Below are 20,536 nucleotides of genomic sequence, written 5' to 3' on the forward strand. Positions count from 1 at the left end.
CCTCTTCCTCTCTCTGAAATCAATAAATAAAAATGCATAAATTAAAAATAAATAAAAATGCAAATGTTGGAAATACAAGAGGCCTTTTAGGATCTGAATTCTGCATCATTTCCTACTATTCTTTCCCATGAGGCCAGTGTCCCATCCTCAGTGAATTACTTAGTGTTTTCAGAATGAGGCCACGCCTGGTCGTATCTTTGCGCCCTCACCTATACCTTTCCTTTACCTGGAACACCCTTCCACACTTTCTCCACTGATGGACTGCTATTGGGCTTTTAAGACTCAGCTTAGTGGTTGCCTCCTCCATTTCCCAGACTGAGTTAGGGACTCTTCTTTGTACATCCATAGCATCCTGGACCAAGTTGTGTTACTGCCCATATTGCTCTGACTGGTAACTGTTGGTTTACTTATCTGCCTCCCTCACTAGATAGTGCATTTCTTAGGAAAAAAAAAAAGAATATATACATATATATTTCAGAGAGGAAGGGAGAGGGAGATAGAAATATAAATGATCAGAGAGAATCATTGATCAGCTGCTTCCTGCACGCTCCACACTGGGGATTGAGCCCGTAACGTGGGCATTTGCCCTGACCGGGAATCAAACTATGATCTCCTGGTCTGCCGGTTGACGCTCAACCACGGAGCCACACCGGCTGGGCTAGATAGTGCATTCCTTGAGGTAGAACCCATGATGGGGTCATCCCCAGTGTCCCCAGCACCCAGGATCTGATTTACAGTAGGTACTCAGGGCATTCTCACTGACTGAATGGGTGAATGCCATTGTCCTAACTCTGGCTACTGCTATTGCTACTCTGGTGTCTTAGTTTGGGCTCCCCCACAAGCAGACCCTGCACAACGATCTGAGTATAAGTAGTTTATTGGGAAGGTGAAGGGAAAACCAGTAGGGGAATGAGAAAGTGAGACCTGGAAGAGAAGTCAGCCAAAAAAACTGTGTGTTCTCAAACTGGTTATCCCTGTGGGAGACTGGATCTTAATCCCACCGGAAACTCTGGGAATCAGTATAGGCTGCACCTACCTCGGGGGTGAGGGAGCTGGGGTGTTTACCCCACTTTCATCGGTCTGACTGAGCGCTGCTGCTGGGGGAGCATTAAGAGCCTGGCAACTCAATCAGGCAAAGCAATGCAGGGTCTGGCAGCTGAGTCAGGCCATGTGCGCCCTAGTGGCAAGGGTGAGAGGTATGGGTGGGACTGCAACAGCCTCCCTCCCAAATGGTCTCCCAACCTCCACTCTCCCCCTTCCTATCCTGACTATGGACTCCTTGAGGACAGCAACTGTCTCATTCATCTTTATGTCCCCAGCCTTCAGCTACGGGGGCCTGGCTTAGAGAAGAGGCCTGGTGAGTATTGAATGAATGAGTGAATACGTAAGGAATTAAATGGAGTGGCTCTCAGGTTAGCAACGTTCTTTCTCCCTGGCAGGGGAGATGGAAGGGTCTTGAGATCCCTGGGAACCGAGAGAACATAGGTGGGTGATAGGGCCAAGGCAGAAGGGATGAAGGTGGGGAGTAACTGGGAAGAGGGCAGACGGCCCTATGGCTTTGAGACTGGCTGGCCAGGTAGCCATGAAGAAAGGCTCCTTTCATGTGTTTTATGAGGTGGAGAGGCTCCCCTGCTCATGCCTTGCTGCTGTGGGAATCAGTTTCCGCCCTGGGCCTGTGGGGTTGCGTGACTTTTGGAATGCTGGGCCCAGGGCGTGGAGGCAAGCAAACGCCATTAGCCCTATCAGTGATCTCCCAGTGCAGATATGGAAGTTTGAGGAGGCCCAGGCGGCTCTGCCTGACTGTAAAGAGAAGCGATTGAGGCGGGTCATGGGGAGGTGGCGGTGATTAAGGGGGGTTGAGTCCCTCAGACTTCCTGTCCAGCAGGTAGTGGCGACTTGGGGAATGAGAGGATGGGATATTAGTCATAGTGTAAACCCTCCCTGAGCTCATAAAACCTGGTCAGAGAGTTGGCTTGGGAGCCTCCCCTAGCTCCAGGGAGAAAAGTTGACTCCCTGGGGTAGAACTGTAGACTCCTGGGCTTATCTTCCTAGTCTTCAGACTGAAGTGTGGGCTTTAGTCGTGGGTGTACCTGCCCCGAGGCCCGACACAAGGAGGCAGGTGGAGACAACAGCTATAATAATAGTGATAACTCAGTGTGTTTGCAAAGCACTTTCTCCTCATTAGCTCATTTGATCCTCCAATCAGCCTTGCTAAAACGCAACATTTAATGTAAAATGACTATGTCCTCCATTTTACTGATGAGAAAACTGAGGCCCCAAGGTTCTAGGCCTGAAGAAAATGGGAGTTGAAAGGAAGCATACTTAGGGTCCTGAATTTCCACCATAGCAAGCAGTTTGGGGCTCTGGCTGAGGTGTGTGTTCGCCTGTTGGGGTGAGGAGAGGTCTCCTGGGCTGGAAACTGGAGGCAGGAGCCTGCAGGAAGAGGAATCTAAGAGTGAAAGGACTCTGACCCTGGGCCCCACCTCCGTCTGGGCCACTGCTTCCTGATAATAAAAGGAGAGATAGGAATTCAGGGGAGTTTTCTGTTGAGTTACAGGAGAAAATAAAGTCTTTTGGAGTCAGGGCGAGACACACCTCTGGAATGGGTGTGTAGAGACTGCACTGAAACACCCGTTTAGGCAGGTCTCTAACCCCCAATTCTTAGAGGTGATAGTGAAATGGAAAGAATACTACTCATCTCAGATGGCCAGTGTGTAGGAGAAATGAGCTGACATATGGTCCTTGCCCGTGGGAGGCTCTTAAGAGCTGGTAGTTGAATGGAATCCTACTCCTCCAACAGTCTCTAGGATGTAGGAACCACGAAATATTTAGGGAAACGATGGATAAAAAGAAGACCTTGGTGGGAAAACGGAGGCATGTTTTGGAATATTTCTCGGTCGTTACTTCGCCATCCTGTGGCTGACCTTCTTTCATCACTCCTACCATCTATCTAACAGCCAACCAGACCCCTCACCTGGATGTCCAACAGGTCCCCACCCTTGCTCTTTCTAAAGCAGAACTTGTTATCCTGTCCTCAAACAAGACCAAATCTCAGTAGTGAGCATGTCCCTGTCCTGTCCTGTTGCCCAGTCAAACCTCAAGAATCACCCTGGAGTGCTCCCCTCTCCCACCCCACGTTAAGCAGACCTTGGACTGTTTCCCAAATCTATCTGCTCCTCTGACTCCACTGCCAACACCCTTCCCTGGTTCATGCTGCCATCACCACTTGTCCGAAAGACTGTCATAGCCTCCCAGTCTTCTCGCCTCCCGTCAAGACCTATCTCCTTCCTGGCTGGCAGAGGGATGGCTACAGTAAATGGATCAGATTTGCCACATCCTGCTGAAATCTTCCATGCTGTCCGCTCCCCCTCGGATAAAGTCCAAACCTCTTTGGGTGTTATATAGGCTCCCACCCTAATCTGATTCCACTCTACTGTTCCAGCCCTCCGCCTTCCCCCAACACCCTTCTGTTCCAGTTACACCAGAATACTCATCCTTCTCAACATGCCATGTGCCTTTGCACGTGAGCCCTTGCCTGGACAATCCTGTCTGCCTGGACAACCCTTATAAATCTCTCAGTCCATCTCAAATGTCACTTCCTCTGTGAAGCCTTCCCTCACCCCTGACCTCAAGCAGAGCTAAACCTCTCCTGTGCTCTCACAGCAGCAAAAACCAGAGCTCTCAGATTAGCTGGGGAATTGAAGAGAACCTATTTTGATGTCGGACTTTACGTGCATGTTTTGATTGGAAAATCATGGCTATCTTATTTAGCCCTGACGCGTGCAGTTCTTTGAGCTCACATTTATCATAGCAAGAAGGCAATAATTAGTTCACATTTGCTGAGTCAAAGGGCCGTGCGCTTTCATATGTCATCTCATTGTTCCTCACCGTATGAGGTAGGTATGGTCTTTCCCAATTATAAAAGACAAAAACAGAGAAAATTAAAAAATAAAATAAAAGAGGAAATGAAAATCTAGAAAATAAGAGAATAAAAGTGGAAATTGAAACCCAGAAAGGATAATTGGCTTTGTCCAAGGTGATACAGCCAAGACATGGCAAGGTTGGGGCTTTGAAACCACTTGCCTGCCTCCAGCCCTTCCACTTCCTTCCACTTGTCATGTGGTGTTGGCATTGCCAGCTTCCATGCCCATCTCCACTAGGAGAGTGTGAGCATCTTGATGGTGTGAGTATCCTGAGTATCCCAGAGTTGGGGACAGAGAATGTCAGTGAACATTTGCTGACTTTGAGCTCAAATCTCTTCCTCCTCTCCCTTGCCAGGCTGACCACTGGTGATTCCCTATGGAGGCTCCCTCCAGGGCCCTATTTTGGCCAGATTTCCTGTGTCTCAATGTTTGATTATTAGCTGTGTGATGTTGGGCAAGTAACTTCTTTCCCTATAGGACACTAGGTCCTGTGTTTCTCAGATTGGGGTACGTTGCACTATCTTAGGGGTACTTGAAACCATAGAAAAACTGAGAAAAACTCGTGTTTTTTTTTAATCCTTCCTGAAGTTTTGGGGTAGGTAGAAATAAATTAAGTAATTTCTAAGTGATATTTTAAATAATTTAAATTTAAAAAATATATATTTTTGTGAATAAACTACAAAGCTTGCATTAACTTTCAGGAGAAAACATGCGTGGGCTGCTTTGGGCTACCCTCTTTAGCTCTCCAGGGAATATGATGGAAATATGTGGGAAGCACCCAATAAGACTGTGCCAGTTCCCAGCTACCAGGGCCACCCTGGCTAGGGGGCCTAAGGAGATGCTGAACGCATCAACCCTCCCTCCTTCTTGCCTTGGTCCCTTAGGCCTGCTCCTACAGCTGGTTGAAACAGTGGGAAGAACTCTGGCTTTGGAGCTAGACAGACCTGAGTTTGAATCACAGAGTAGGAAGCTACCATTTGGTGACCTGAGAATTAAGATTCTCTGTTTCCTTTTCAAGTGAATGGGCTTCCCGCTACCACCTACCCACGCTGCCCCGCAGATTCACCCTCCACCCTTCTCTACCCTGCTTGGTGCCCCCATAGGCTGAATCCTATGGATCATGTCAATGGGCATTTTTGTTCTGGTTTCCCATAGGATTTGGCCAAGGAGAGATCAGTTGGGAGGATGGGAAGAGAAAGGATGGGATGCCCATCCTGTTGCTCTCTGCTGTCTGGAGGATGGCAGTGATGGTGTTCAGGCCGCGGCCCCTCTTCTATGGCTACAGCTCTCTTGGGTTCTGTAGCCTTTCCTTCCTTTGCCCTCAGCGTTAGGGCTAGGAAAGGTTTTCTGCTGTGGCTAGCCTTGGGGTGTCTCACCATCCTTTATTGGTTTCCCTTGGCGCTCCCCCCCCACCCCTTTGTAAATAGTCCCTGCACTACACTCTCTCCAATGGTCCCTTTTGAGTGAGCCAGTTATTTCCTATGGGACCCTAACCCATAAACAACCTCCCTGGGTTTTTGGAAGGATTAAATGACTGCTAAGTAGAGCTTGTACTTGGTGTTTGAGAGAATAATGACTATCATTGGGGACTGAGTGGGGAGACCAGAGAGGGCAGAGGCAGCCCTGGCTAGAATCTTCCCGAAGGAGGCAGCTCCTTCACCAACAGCGGTCTCCACCCCAGAGCCCTGGGAGGCCTGGCTGGGGATACGCTTTTTTAGGGCACAGTTCCTGTGGCTGTGGCAGCAGCGGCAGCATCACTGATAACACTCTAGGCTCCTCAGAGGCCCTCCTGGCTGCATCTCATCTGGCAGGCTCCAGAGGCCAGGGAGCCCCAGTGCCTGGCTGCCAGGGCGCTGACTCAGCACAACGCCCCTCTCTCAGCAGCTTGGCTTGGGTGGGAACCAACCAGCCATCCGATGGCCCCTCCTCTCCCCTTGGAGGCGTTGCCCCCTCTGGCTGGAGCAGCCCCAGGTCCTAATGAGTGCTGGCTTTTGTCCTGTCCAGGCCCAAGCCCGTGGAGGGGAGAAGGCTCTCAGGCAACAGAGAACACAGGCTTCTGATGGTCGGCCAGAGAACTCTGTCTCTCTTCCAGCCTCCCCTAGAGGCTCCTGGGGTGTCAGAGCTGGAAGGGCAGAACAGAGCCTCTGACTGTGTAGAATGGGAAACTGAGGCCCAGAGAAAGCAACTTCCCCAGGGCCACAGCAAATCACTGTCAGAACCCAGGCCAACACAAGACAATTCTCCACAGGCTGGAGTCTCATGGTTTCTCCTCGGATTGAGGACACTGATCGTCCACGTTCCAGGTCAGGACAAGCGCCCAGCAAATTGTGTCAGGTTGGAGGTACTTGTCTTTAGAAGATTTTCATTGTTTAGGGGCCTTAGGCATGTCACCTATGTGTGACATCTCATCCTTACAACCTCACAAAGTAGGAGCTGGGATTTTCCACAAAACTAGATGAAGAGGCTAAAGCCCAGAGACGGGAAGCAACTTGCCTGAGGTCACACAGCTAGCACGTGGCAGAGCCGAAATTCAAACTGAATTGCCATAAGCCTGTGCCCTGGTTAACAGGCAACACATCTTAGGTTCTTTCAGAGACAGCAGTGCGTAGTAGAAAAGGGCCCTACACGGAGTGGGTCTCAGGAAGCCCGGGCCTCACCTACGCTCATGCGTCGACCTTTTGTGGAACCTTGGGTTAGCTCCTTTCCCTCATCAAGCTTCACTTTCTTTTCTGAATTATGGTGATCATGCTTGCTCTGCTTCCTCCATGTGATACCTGTAGGGTATGTCTCCTCCCCATTTTACAAACAGGGAAACAGAGACTCATTCCTTTACTCATGATGAGTGAATTAGATGTCATTTGCTGAGGAACTTCTAAAGGCCAGGTACTATATCCCCAAAGAGGAAGGTGACTTGCTCAAGGCCACATATCTATACAGTGGCAGGGCTAAGCCTCAAACTGACAGTGGATGCTTTCATATACACTTCATGGTCCCTGGTGTTGTGGAGAAGTGGCCAGAGAGTCCAACAGTTTTCCAACACTTGCAGAAAACCACTTGGATCCTCTCTGAGCCCAGCCCATGGCACTGAATAGATCCCAGGAATGGCACTCTCCTGGGAAGTTTTGGCCTGGAACATATTTACAAAACTCCAGAGGGAATGGAAATAACCTGACCTACTCCCTACAGACTCAAATTAGCAATTTTCTTATTCTTCATAACCCCTCTGGAAATGCAAACTATGTAATATTGGTCTAAAATTAGGAGCATAAGTCACAAGAGAAAAGTCCCACTACTTTTGGAGAAAATGTTTTCTTAGCCTCATCCCTGCATTTGTTCTAAATTAGAACACAGCAGTTGTCTATCAAATAATTACTTTCTCCTAATACATATGGATTGGGGGCAAAATACTTTTAAGAGAACATATTTTTACTGGACTGCCAAAAACTGAAATCCAATCCCTTTTCCTGGTTTGAATCTACAGGACATTCAGGTGAAGGTCCAGAAATCTTGAATAGGAAGAACCTGTTCCATGGGCCCAGGATGCCTTCTTAAATGAAGGACACTTTAATAATAACAATGGCAATAATGTTCTCTGTGGCCAGTGCAGAATGACTGGTTAAGATGTGTCAAGAAACTGTGTGAAGTGTTTTACAACCACTATTATATTTAATCCTCATGATAATCCTGTAAGATGGGTATTGTGATCCCATTTTACATATGAGGGAAATTAAGGCCTAAAGAGGTTAAGAGGTTGACCTAGAGCCATATGGTTATAGAATGAGTAGGTGGTAGAGTTAGAATTTTAACCAATAAGTCTAAATCTAAAGCCCACCTTCTGATATTATCTCCCATACAGTTGTACCTACTATGTGCCAGACATAATCCTAAATAATTTATATAATAATCTTTTGATTGTCACAATAATCCCTCCCAAAACTTTGTTCCATTCTTTTCCTTCAGTGAAGATACTCATACTAGCTTCAAATCTGTCACACACTTCGAGATTTTCTTGTTGAACTGCCAATCCCCCTGGTTGGCAATGTGAGTGATAAGAAGAGTATGTGTGCCATACAGCACCTGCATAAGTTAATCCTAGTAGACTCCTAGGACCTTGGGCATGCTACTTAACTTCTTTGTTCCTCAGGGTTCTCATCTGTCATTTGAGTTAATTGGCTCCTTTGAGCTCTGATTTTCTAGAATTCTATGGTAATTGGAGGGACTGTCTGGAAATGGGTGTAGGATGGGCAAGTTTTGATATATGGCGGTAGAAATGACCTTGCCATGAAGGCAGAAGAACTTTGCAAGTTAGGGGGATGTGAGGCCTGGCTCTTAGGAGCAGCTGGGATGGACAGCAAGCGGGGGAGGGAGTCAGGGTTCTTTAGCCAGCCAAAGATTGTAACCGTATTGAAGAGAATAAGGTGAGTCACAATCCCCAGGGTGCAGGAACAAACATGTGGTATGTGTGACCCCAGGAGCAGAGCCAGGCCTACAAGATGGAAATCAAGGGGTCAAGAAGGGAGAGAGCTTCCTGTCCCTTAGGTACTTGTTCAGGGGCTGGACAACCATTGGAAGCAGTGTAGAGGGGATTTGACTTTTAGAGAGTGGATTTTCCAAAATGCAAGTTTGATCCTGTCCCTCTTCTGGCCGGTAACATCTACCAGAACTCAAGTGCCTATGAATACCATCCAAGGTAGCTCCTTACCATGGAGAATGAGCCTCGGCACAGTCTGTTGCTGACCTGGTTACATCACTTCTCACCCCTAAGCCACTGCAGCCATACTTAACTTCTTGCGGTTTTTTTGAACACATTATGTACTGTTAAGACTTCTGTGTCTACCCACATCCTCTGATTCCCTTTTCACATCTACAGGCATTTCATCGCTTGGCTTGAGTTATAATTATGTGTCTGACTTCATCAACTGGCTGTGATACCCTTGAGGACGGGGCCTACTCATCTTCATATGGTGGCAGACTTGACTGGAGTATGAACTGAGTTTATATTTGATGAATGAAGTGGGATTAGATGACATCGGATGGTCTTTTAAACTATTAAGATCCTGCTATTTTATTTCATTTGAATAAGAATTAACTGGAAGGCCTAATATGTACAATCACATGGTGAGGTTTTGGGATACACAGATAATAATGGTGATAAAAATGCGAACAGAGACAACAGGAGCCAGGGCCCAGAACCAGGGTGAGGTAAGAGAAGAATAGGTAGGTGGCTACCTAGTGAAGCACAGGCATCTCCGTCCCTTTGTCTCATAGCCACAAACTCTTCCAGTGAGTGTGTGGGAAAACAGGAGCAAAGAGAAAGCAATGGGGATGTTCGTGTTGGAAATGAACTTTGGTTCTTTCTCTAGGGATTTAGAACAGAAATTGGCTTTCTCTAGGGGTCCCCATGCCAATCCCTGCTCCCCAGTGGGTATTTCCAAGGGAATAGGCATCTGGGGACCAATTTCCAACTCCTCTCATCCTGACTTGCTTTATCAGCACCAAACAGTAGTAGATGTCAACCAAGTCAAGGCTTGCCCACAAAAACAGCCTTAAGGGAGCTGAGAAAAAGTCATTCAGTAGCAACTACCACAGAAGCTCCCCACCCCCTTCTTCTCAGTGCAATGGATGCAGCTGTCCCTCTGATTTCTGCCTCCAAGCTTATAATTGAGAATTTGCTAGGTGACACCAGCTAGTGCTTCCTGACTCTCTTGAGTTATTGAAAAAGCCCCAGTCCTCTTATTCCTCATCTAAATTTTAAAAAAGAAGCCAGAAACTCAGGTCAGGCATTTTTGACTGTGGCTAGAGAAACAGGGTGGGCAGATATAGTTTCTTCCATATGTACCCTTGCCGTTCCTGCGCTCCAAGCACAGCATGGAGATGGGAGAGGAGCAGGTCATATGCAAAGGCAGTGCTGGGGTAGGGCTCTCATGGGCGCCTTGAAACCATTTTTTTTTTTTTTTTACTCTTGACCAAAGTTAGTTTCCTTCTTCCTTTATTAACACAAATCTGAAAATGTGTTTGTGTCCGGAGAAAGTCCTATGAATAACTGATGATACAGTTGTTGATTAACTTGTGAATCATCCTGGGGGAAAGGGAGACTGAGAAAGGAGCAGGAGCTCTGGAGGCTGTGTATGACTTGTCATAAAATATTTAGCAAATGGTCGTCCAAACCACAGGGAAAAAGTCAGAGAGATGGGAATTTAAAAGCTGCCAGGATTTAAAAGCTATTTAATGCTTATCATCAGTGCCAAAGAGCTGAGAGCATCCCCCTTCCTCCCCACATTGGCAGCCACAGATCCGAGAATGTGAAAAGGGCTTGGATGGGCTGTGGAGCGCTGGTGGGAACTGAAGGCAGGCAGCGCGCTGAAAGGCTTTTTGTTTGGTAAATCTTGTAAACAAGGGATCTCCTCTGAGGTGGAATCCTCACCTTGTCTACTGCCTGCCCGTTCTTTCTTTCTCAAGCTCTCCTGGATGATAAACTCTCCACGTGGAGTAATAGTGAAGCCTCTAGTCAGTGGATATTTCAAAATATCCTGATGCTTGGCATCAATAAAGGAAAGAAAAAAAAATAGCCATTTGATGAACTGAATTTGTCACACTTTTCTCCAATGTTTTGGTGTCACTTAGACAATGGCTTCAGTCGCTGGTCCCGATATGACGTGGTTACATCTATTCTAAAGGTTGGAGCTCGGATGTTGTCTCTCCTAAAGGGTCAGGGAACCCACATTTTTAGGGTCAGGGTAAGGACTCACTTCCGTAACCTGAGTCTTTGGAGATCTGTTTATTTTGAGGTAAAGGATGAAAAGATGTTTCCTGATATTTTGGCTGGAAAGCCTCAAATGTCAAGTGATGTTCTCCTGAGTATCAATACCATAAGGAAACATAAAGTAAGGGAGAAGTAGCAGGGAAATAATTTAGGCCAGTGGAAATAATCATCCTGGTAAAGAGACCTCCAGATAGTAGTATCAGTTCATTGGTAAGCAATGCTAGTAAATGTGGTGGCTTCAATCAAAGAATCTATTAATTGTGCCAAGAAGGTCCCTGCTTTTAGGGAACATATACGCTGCTTGCTGGGGACACATTACCTAAACGATATGGATAATTAACATTTGAGGTCAGAAAAGAAACCTCTGGGCAAGGTGGTCCCAAAGAAGACGATAGGAATAACTCTAGCAAAGTTACTCTACATACATTAGAACCACAACATGGTTCTTCTCCCTCATTCATGTTTTGTTTTGGTTTCTTCTTCATCTTGTTCCTGCTGTTTTGCTTTCTTAGAAAGTTTTCTCTTCTATTCTCTACCTACCTCAAATCCAACACATCTTTGGAGGCCCACTTCAATGAATTTAGTTACTCTTGACTATTCCATTCTTCATTAATCTTCACTTCCTTTGAACTCTTATAGTTCTTAGGGGTTCATTCATTTGGCACAGGATTATAATGCTGTGCATTATAATCTGTTTTTTTGATGGAAGATTAATCTTTTCTCCTGAACTCACTTGTAAGTTCTTTTTGGCAGGTGCCAAATTTTAAAACACTTCTGTGTTACTCACAGTTTCTAATAGTTCGTAACTTGCCACTGGGCATTTGCATACACCTTGGTATCCTGTTGGTGGGCTGCTTTTGGTGAATGAAAATCTTGGCTGGGATTGTGGAAGAAGACTGGTAGGCCTAGGCATGTGCTCCAAATGAGCACATCCAGGTTAAGAAACACATGCTCCGAGCAGTTTTTGGTCCTGAAGTTCCCTTTCCCTTCTTAGTTAAAACAGATGGAGGGTTCAGAAAAGTTGTAAGTTGAGTAAATAATTAATTTACCAAGAGTGAAAGTTGATCAGAAGTTCTATTCACATTTCAAAAAATGTGTAAGAAAGAAGGAAGAAAAATAAAGGAAAGAAGGAAGGCAGGCATAGAAGGAGGGATATAGACATAGAGAAAGGGAGGGGGGAAAGAGTGAGAAAATTGAGAAGAAAATAAAAGGAAAAAGCCTGGATTGGAGAACACATCAGACTTAGTCTTCAAATACATCCACCAATTTCATAATGTGGTCATTTTTAATATTAAAAGTAAATTGTAAATGTATCTTTATAAACAATATGCATAAAATAGATCTATTATTCTAAACCCTTTCTTTTTAAAATGCTTTTTCACAGTAAATTTTTTAGGTGTCAGATCTCCCCTCAATAGTGCAATTGGAAGAAGGAAAACGTTGTCAGTGAATTAGGACTTCTCTGCTAATACAAGTCCTTGTATATTTCCTGTAGGAGTGGGTGAAGACTCATGTCTGTCTCTGTTTTCTTTATTACTTGCAATAGCTGCACATGTTCTGTTACAATTTGCCTGAGGTCTGTCATTTTCTGGAGCAGCTTGGCAAAGAGCTGAGAGGACTCGGGGTGGTTCATCTTGAGCTGGAGCTCCAAGGCTTGCAGCAAGTTGTCTTGTATGTCCTCAATGGGCTTCACATTCAGCAAACCCGGGCGGTCTGGGGGAGCAGAAGAACAGGAGGTTCAGTTACAAATTCTCTGGCCCCACATCGGAAGCATATTCAAGCCAAACTACGCACCCATCTTTTTCTTGGTTTGTTTGGGTTTTAAAATAAGGTTGGAAGAGAGAGTAAGTAATAGCAAGCAGGAACTGCATACAGGAGGATGGAATGGATCAGAGCCCTTTCCAGGGGCATTCTTTTCCTAGCCAGGACTTAATCTGTGTAATCAGTTGACATAACATGGTAAAAAGGCAATCTCCTCCTCAGACTGAGGACTCCTCTGCCAGTATGCTTCTACTCACTCAGAAATCTCATTTATAACTTCTGCTGCTTCTTGATGAGTCTATGTTTTATAACCTCTACTTACTTTTTCACCATAGCTTTAAACATGCTTCTAAAACAAGCTTTGTCTTCTCTTTTGCTTAATATCCCACATATATTTTCAGAGACAAGACATAGTTTTTACAGTTTGTAAATACAGACAACCCCCCACCCCCACCAACCCCAAGATTTTAACAGGTTTCTTCTGAGTGGTTGCAGGTAATTTTCATTTTCTTCTTTATACTTCCCTTCTTTGAATATTTAAAAAATTTTTTTTCCTTCTTTGAATCTTTAAATGGTGAGCTTAAATTACTTTTACATTTTTAATGTTTTTCTTCATGCAGATCTTCTTAGATGTATCCTTAAATGCTTTACTTTTATTCCTTACTTGATAATAGTCTATACTTCTTTTTGTTTTATTTTCAAATAAACTCCTGCAGATGTATAGAAAAAGTATTAATTTTAGTATATAGAATCTATCTCAATTTCCTGAACTCTTGTCAAATTCAAATGGTTTTTATCCTGGATTTTATTTTTTTTCCTACTTTGATTAGACTATTACCTCTGCAAATAATGGCGGTTTTCTTTCTTTCTTCTTTTCCAGTGTTTACATTTCTCATTTCTTTTTCTTGCCATAGTGCATTGGCTAATACCTCTAATATGCTATTAAATATTAGTAGTGGTAGGAGGCATTCTTGTTTCATTCCTAACCTTGAAGAAAATGTTTCTAATGGTTTACCACAAGTATGATATTTACTATAGATTATATTGGGTATGTTTTAGTCCTGGCTTTCCAAGAGTTTTAAAGTTTTATATTTGTTGTAGTTGGGAACGTTGTTGCATTCATCAAATGTTTTTAAATTTTTCATTCTAAAGAAATTACCATATGTTTTTATCTTAATCAAGTATCATGAATTATATCAACAGATTTCCTTATATCTTTGTATTCATTTACTAATAATATATTTAGGGTTTTAAAATTTGTAAGTGAGATCAGTCCAGAGTCTTCTTTTTTTGTGCCATCCTTTGCCTGTTTTGGTAATAAATGTTAACTGGTCTTATAGACTGAGTTGATACTGTTTCTATGCAGTAATGACCTGTTCCTTGATGGTTTCTTGGAATTCACTGGCAGAACTGTCTGAACCCGGTGGTAAATCTTTGATTACCTTCAATTTTTCTTCTATAGATTTTTAGTCTCCTTAGGCTTTGTCCCACTTTTAAGTGACATTTTAGTAATTTATAGTAGAATAAAGTTGTACATGATATTCTTTTGAAATCTAAAATCTCTATTTTTATTTAACTGGATGCTTTTTATTTGTGTATTCTCTTGTTTAAAATTCTGATTTGCTAAAAACTTATCTTTTTTTCTTTTTTAAAAAACACAGCTTTTGGTTTTATTAATCAATTCTGCTTTTTGAAATGGTATTTTGTTTTCAATTTAACTAGTTCATGCTCTTAACTTTCTTTAGCTTTATTCTCCTTCTCTCTCTCTCTCTTTCTCTCTCTCTCTCTCCCCTTTTCTCTCTCTCTCTCTCAGCTAGTGTGTGAAAACTCCAGGATTTGGAAGGGAGAGCTGGACCTTTCAAACATGGGGAAAATGCCTTTCAGCAATTCTCTCTCTGTGCTATCAATGACCAGGGCACAGGCAGCACATGATCACTTCTGAATGTAGCAGTCTAGTTTCTTGAATTAAATGACTAGTTCATTTAGTTTCAGTATTTCTTATTTTTTTGGCAGATGCATTTAAAGCTCTAAAATTTCCCGAGTTTTACTTTAGTCTCACTCAATAGGCTTTGTTCAGTAGTCTTTTCATAGTTCTTTTCCAAATAGTCTGTTTTACTATTTTCATTTAATTTTTAACCTAAGAGTTATATAAAAGCATGATTTAGCCCTAGTCAGTTTGGCTCAGTGGATAGAGCATCGGCCTGTGTCCTGATCATCTCTGATCAAGGGTCCTGGATTCAATTCCAGTTAAGGGCATGTACCTCAGTTGCAGGCTCCTCGTCAGCCCAGGCCCTGGTCATGGCGCAACCAATCGATGTGTTTCTCTCACATTGATATTCCTCTCTGTCTTTCCCTCTTTCTTACACTCTCTCTAAAAATCAATGAAAAAATATCCTCGGGTGAGGATTAAAAATAAGTAAGTAAGTAAGTAAGTAAATAAATAAAAGCATGATTTTAGATTTTCAAGTGGAAAGTTTGGGTGTTTGTTTTCTAATTTCTAAATTTTATTTTCTATGTTTGTTGCATTGTGGTTAGAATATAAGGTTTCCCCATTAAAGCTTACCAGAGGGTGCAGGGTTTATGTACAACCTTCAGGACACTTACTTGATAACTTGCACTGATTCCAAATTTTAGCTCTTGAAGGCTATTCACCCTCTTTTTCTAATTTAACTCTTTCCCCCTTCACTGTAAATTAAAGCATTGTATAGGAATTTTTACTTATCTTTTAATATCTTTCATTCTCTAGCCTCAGTTTCTGAAATTATCCCTTTGCTCCAACCATATTAAGCTATTTCCATACCAAGTCCCTCAAACCTCCTACGTTCTGTCATGACTCTGTGCTCAAGCAGATTCTGCTCCTCCTGCCTGCAACAACAATCTTCCCTTCTCTTCACCCATCTCATCGACTTCAACCTATTCTTCAAAACACAGCCTGTGCCATTATGTCCTGGTAGCCTTCCTTAGCAATATCCCTTCCGCTCCCCTGTTCTTCCAGTCCCTTTTCTCTGGACCTTGAAGCACCTTATAAACACTTCAATGTCTATTATATTAGCAGATTAACACTTGGTGAGCAGATTACATTTTCTAAATATTGTGCTAAGGGCTTTATACACAATATATCATTTGATCTTCATAATAACCCCATAAGGTCAATGTTTTATGGAGGGGAAAACAAGCTTTAGAGAAAGGAGTTAAATCTTGCCCAGGATCTGCCATGTGCTAGCAAATGGCAGAGCTGACATTTGAATTCCAAATGTTATGCAGTATTCAACTCTTATGACCTTGTATTATAAGTACTGATTTTCTTGTTTATCTTCCCTACTAGACCATGAGATATCAGAAGGCAGAGACTATGTCCTGATCATCTCTGATCAAGTGGAAACATAGGAAACATTCAGTTGGTTGAGTTAATGAATTAGGTTTTCGGGCTGAGTTCTGAATTGAAAAGTACAATTCTGTTGGTTGGCGAACAAGCCTATAGGCAGGATCACTACACAATGAAGAAACCACCTGTAAACCGTGTTTTCCTGTATCCAGTAAATGACAGTAACCTTTATCCACTGAGGTGAGGCACAGGAGAGCAATGCTAGAATGGTTTCAGGGTAAGATTTGTGGAACTGTAAACATTCTCTGAAATTTTCTTTTTTTAATTACAGAAGGAAAGTTACCTTTGGTTTGATTCTTTGCCGCCAGCCCCTCTCCCCACCTCCCCACACACACTTCTCTAACATGTCCCATTGACTGGACTAAGTATATGTTTTTCTTTACATTTCAGCATTTAATTTTGGAATCATCAGCAAAAATCTCAAATTCAGAGAATTAAACAAAATAATTTAGTCCTGGCCTAGAGAATCATGCTCCTGGAGGAGTGGTGCCTTTCTCACAGCTGCTGTGCAATAATGAACACCTCTCTGACACTTCAAGGAAAACCAGATCCTGGATTGGTGCCTTTGGTTTAATGACTGCTGACCCTCCCCCTGAACAAATGTTCCAGATTTCAAAGGCCTGTGGCAGTGTAAATGTATGTGCATCGGAAGTGGCAATACTTTGTGTCAAGACAGGTGTTAAATGTGGCTCCTCCACGGGCTGGGACTTGCACACAGGGGTACTGGCTTCTTAGAACATTTTCTCCTTCCTCTTGAGCAGCAACTTCTGCTGAAGAGATTTTATTAATCTAGTAGGTTTCATTTATCATGACAGTTCAAACACCCAAACCCTAAAGTGCAGCTGATCACGTTTGCTGGAAACACTTGGCTTTAGTGCAATATAATGGAACAGGCCCCTCTAGGAGTGGAGAAGGATCTGGTTTGGATTTTCAAACCCCTCTTTGGCAAGTTATTTTTTATGATGTGATAGATGAAATTTGGCTGGAGGGCTGAAATTTTGTGGCCACTGATTTATATTTTCTCCAGTGACAAGTTAGATCATTTACAGATCAGTCTCACTGTCCTACTGAGCCTCAGTCAAGGCAAAATGGAGTGCAGTTGAGCGCAAAAAGTAGTATCTTCTACTTCTAGCTCTTTCACTAACCAGCTCGGTGACCTTGGGCAAACTAAGCTCACTGGGCTTCTTCTCTGTAAATGAAAAGGATTAGACTAGATAGATGATCTCTAAAAGCCTAATTCAAAAGTTCTAAGCTTTATTCTTATTTGTAATTCCCTTTATGTAGTTCACATAATTAAACTGGGGAAATACACTCAAAATCTAATTAGAAAGGGGTATTAACAAGCTTACACATTAAACAGAATACTTGGCTTATTTAAAAAGCAAAAAAAAGCTTCCTTTGGTCTTAATCAATCCCTAGGGTCAAGGGCAAAAGGGATTTGTTGGGGTTGCTCCCCACCCACCACTCTCTAATCAGCTACTAGGCTGTCCCTGGTCCCCTCTCCTATCTTTCTCTCTCTACTTTCCTTCTACTCACACGCAAACCCTTAGTAAGCTAAGGGAGGTACCACAGATGTGCCATAGACATCTAAACACCTGGAGCAGTCCTGGTCCTTCCCTTTCCTCTCCACTTCCCACCGGCCCGGAGTCTGCTAAGCTTGTTCTCAGAGGCCTGAGTCTCTCCCTGCACCTCCCTGAGGGTCAGAATTGAGTTCTAGAACAGGGTCAGGGTCCAGGGACCCCTTTTACCGGGCCAGGCTGCCTAGAAGGCCCTTTGGGAATGTGTGTATTGACTCACTCCAGGACATAACACTCCAGGAAGCTGGAGTCAATTACTAGTTCCTTACTCTCCAGGCTGCAAAGAATTGGGAAAGAACCTTTTCCGGTCTCCATTCACACAGTGCTGGAATTGATTAGAGAACACTGTTGATTATGGGCAAATCAACAAAGCTCCTATCTTATCTAGATCTGGTTCTGTTAAGTGGAGAGCTTATCTGAAACACATTCAAACTCTCTTGACCCTCCAGGGATCTGCCCACCTGGACCAGGCATTTCCCTAGCACTGATTTTCTCAGGAGGTGTCTGAGTTAGTGAACCAGATGGCCACAGTGGAGTCTCCTGAAGGAGAGGTGAAAATACCAAAATGAAAGGTTTTGTCTCTGTTCTAGGAGCTGTTGTCATGGCATTCCCAATCTCTCCCTACTGGCTTTCTAATAGACACTAGCAATCTGAAAAGGTCTGTACCCAGAGCATTTAGAAAAAAGAGGGCTGATAGCTGGGCAGCTGTAAACTAACCCACAGACAGGATTGGGTGAAAACTGAAGGGGAGGGAGGGCTACTTAGGGAGCTTGGTAGTTGGTATCTCACTTTCTTGTACACTTCCTCTTTAGTTTCCTTTATTCCATTGCTTCCTAAGTCACAGATCTGTTAAAAAGAGCACTGAATTTGCAAACAGAAGACTTGATTGGAGTCCCGTCTTTCCTCCACTTAATTTTCTTGTCACTTTGGACAAGTCATCTAATTTTCCTGGGTTTTGGTTTAATTTTTAAGACAACAATGGAATGGTTGTGTTTTTTGTTTGTTTGTTTTCTTTTTCTTTTTGTTTTTGTTCTTGTTTTTTTACTAAGGTCATGGTGAGAATGAGTTAGGTAAAGGAACTTTATAAGATATTACTATGCTGTGTTTGTTCAAAAAAAGGCAATTTCCATAGGGATCGTCCAATAGTGTAAGCAGGGTGGGATGGCACATATACATTGGTAAAATAAAAAGGTTTTGAGGTGTTATTGGTGGGAACATAAATTCAGGAGTGCAAGGAAATAATTCCTGATGCAGACACATGTTTGGGGGTTTGGGCAAGTTCTCATTCTTGTAGCTGAATGCATGTAAGAAAGGTAGTTTAAGTATAACAACAAAACAAAAATATCCTGGTGGCCAAATTCACTTCCTCCTTGAAGACATGGTGTTAGGGATTTTTCAGTACCTTTCTGATCTAACAATCAGAATCATGGTGGACATTAGGTAAAACTGAATTCAGGCAAGTTTATTTTTGGGAAACTATGGTATGGCCTATAGCAATTACCTCCTACCATCCTACCTTTAGGAAAAAATAATGTAAGAAAGTTTCACATGTGTTCTTTTCATATTTAAATTTGAGCTGGGGATTGATAGAGTACAGTGATTCTCAACTTTGGCTACACATTGAAATCATCTGGGGAGTTTAAAAACACAACAACTAATTAACATGTGGGTCCCATCTTTAGAGATTCTGACTTACTTGGCCTAGGGGTATGACCTTAAATATTTCTAAAAGCCCCCAGGGGATACTAATGTGCAGCCAAGAGCAAGCACTGCTGGTTTAGTGAGAAGCAGTTAGAATCCCAACCTTAAAACTTACTGGCTATGTAGTCTTGGGCAAGTTCCTTAACCTCACTGTACCTCAGTTTCCTCATTTAAAAATGGGGATATAACAGTAACCCCATATAACTAAGAGTTGTTGAGATGATTAAATGAGTTAATAGAAGGAAAGTGCTTAAAGCAAGCAATGTCTGACACATAGTCAGTTAGCTATGTCTATTTGTAATAGTATACTATAACATGCCTCTTTTCCCTGCTTTCCTTTCTTCTGTCATTTCTCTGATTTTTCTGGGTCCTATTTGTTTATTAATTGCTCCCTTTCCTTAGCTATTCCCTTCAACACCCCCAGATGTTTTTCCTTTTCCATACCTTGGACTGCAGCTTGCTGGGGATCTAGAATTAGGAATCTTAGCAGAGCTGGCCTAAATTAATCAGAAGCCTGAGCAATGGAGATTTTAGGAGAAATGTTGACTGCTACTATCAGAGAAAGGGAACAACATAACTTAGAGATCTTGTAAATGCTTTACCAAATAGGTAAAGATAATCTGTAATGAGCATATTTTCTGCCTACAATGCACATGTTGCTGGTAGAGTCCTTCACTCTGAAGTGGGTTAACATTCTAACATTTCCCTGTTTAAAGAATAATTTAATAAATGCTTTCTCCATGTTCAAATGATAATTGCTCTTTACAACAAGGACACATATGATTTGGTTTAGGATGGTGGAGGGGGGTAAACTCCACCATGAAACCAAGCCCAGACAATATTTTCTTTTATCTGCACACTAAGAAGCAATTCCACACCAACTCCCCTCATCTCAAATGCTCAACTACCACCTCCAAAAGCCTTCCAAACTACAACACAAAGATATCTAGCAACCAGGTGGGTAGCATTTTCCTCTATGCTATGTTCAAAGCTCATTTCTTTGCTCCAGGGTACCTCTAGTGAATGAAGCTTAGGCTGTGTTTTATTTCTACGTCTTTCAGAATGAAAATGGGATTTGAGATTTCAATCCTGCACTTGGGACATCCCTATCTTTCCTCTTGTTCTAGTCATTGGAGGTCGATCAATTCAAGCTTAGCCACCTGGTTTGCTCCTTTTCTCTGTGTCAGGACCAAAAGAGCAGCGCTTTCTTCCCGCAGGCCAAGGAAAGTAGATATATTTCTGCTCCTTTTATGTCCAACACTGGCTCTGATCAGGACTAAAAATGAGAGGTGGGTGCGAGGCAGAGGAAAGGCTGGAGCAGAAAGATAATGGAGAGTGATTTCTTCTTTCTCCTTGAGTCTGACACACATATGCTCCCAGTACAACGATTCTTCCTGGCTTCCTCAACATTTAGAAATGCCAACAG

At 43.1% G+C, this 20,536-nt stretch overlaps 1 protein-coding gene and 1 non-coding gene across 4 annotated transcripts in view; both read right to left on the minus strand.

The window, feature by feature from the left end:
* Positions 1-9,895: 9,895 nt before the first annotated feature.
* Positions 9,896-20,536, minus strand: part of PPARG (peroxisome proliferator activated receptor gamma) — a 130,979-nt gene continuing 120,338 nt past the window's right edge. For all 3 annotated transcript variants that reach the window (XM_070433614.1, XM_070433613.1, XM_070433612.1), the window contains one exon: positions 9,896-12,399. In XM_070433614.1, coding sequence (XP_070289715.1) covers positions 12,152-12,399 — 248 coding nt within the window. In that variant the 3' untranslated portion in view covers positions 9,896-12,151. The remainder of the gene's footprint in view (positions 12,400-20,536) is intronic.
* Positions 14,265-14,397, minus strand: LOC138992845 (small nucleolar RNA SNORA71). Its single transcript, XR_011468172.1, has one exon. It is a non-coding gene; the product is annotated as a small nucleolar RNA SNORA71 (small nucleolar RNA).

Source organism: Myotis yumanensis, unplaced genomic scaffold (genome assembly GCF_028538775.1).
Source record: "Myotis yumanensis isolate MYYU_CA2020_CCGP unplaced genomic scaffold, mMyoYum1.0.hap1 SCAF_14, whole genome shotgun sequence".
In the NCBI taxonomy this organism is placed as follows: Eukaryota; Metazoa; Chordata; class Mammalia; order Chiroptera; family Vespertilionidae; genus Myotis; species Myotis yumanensis.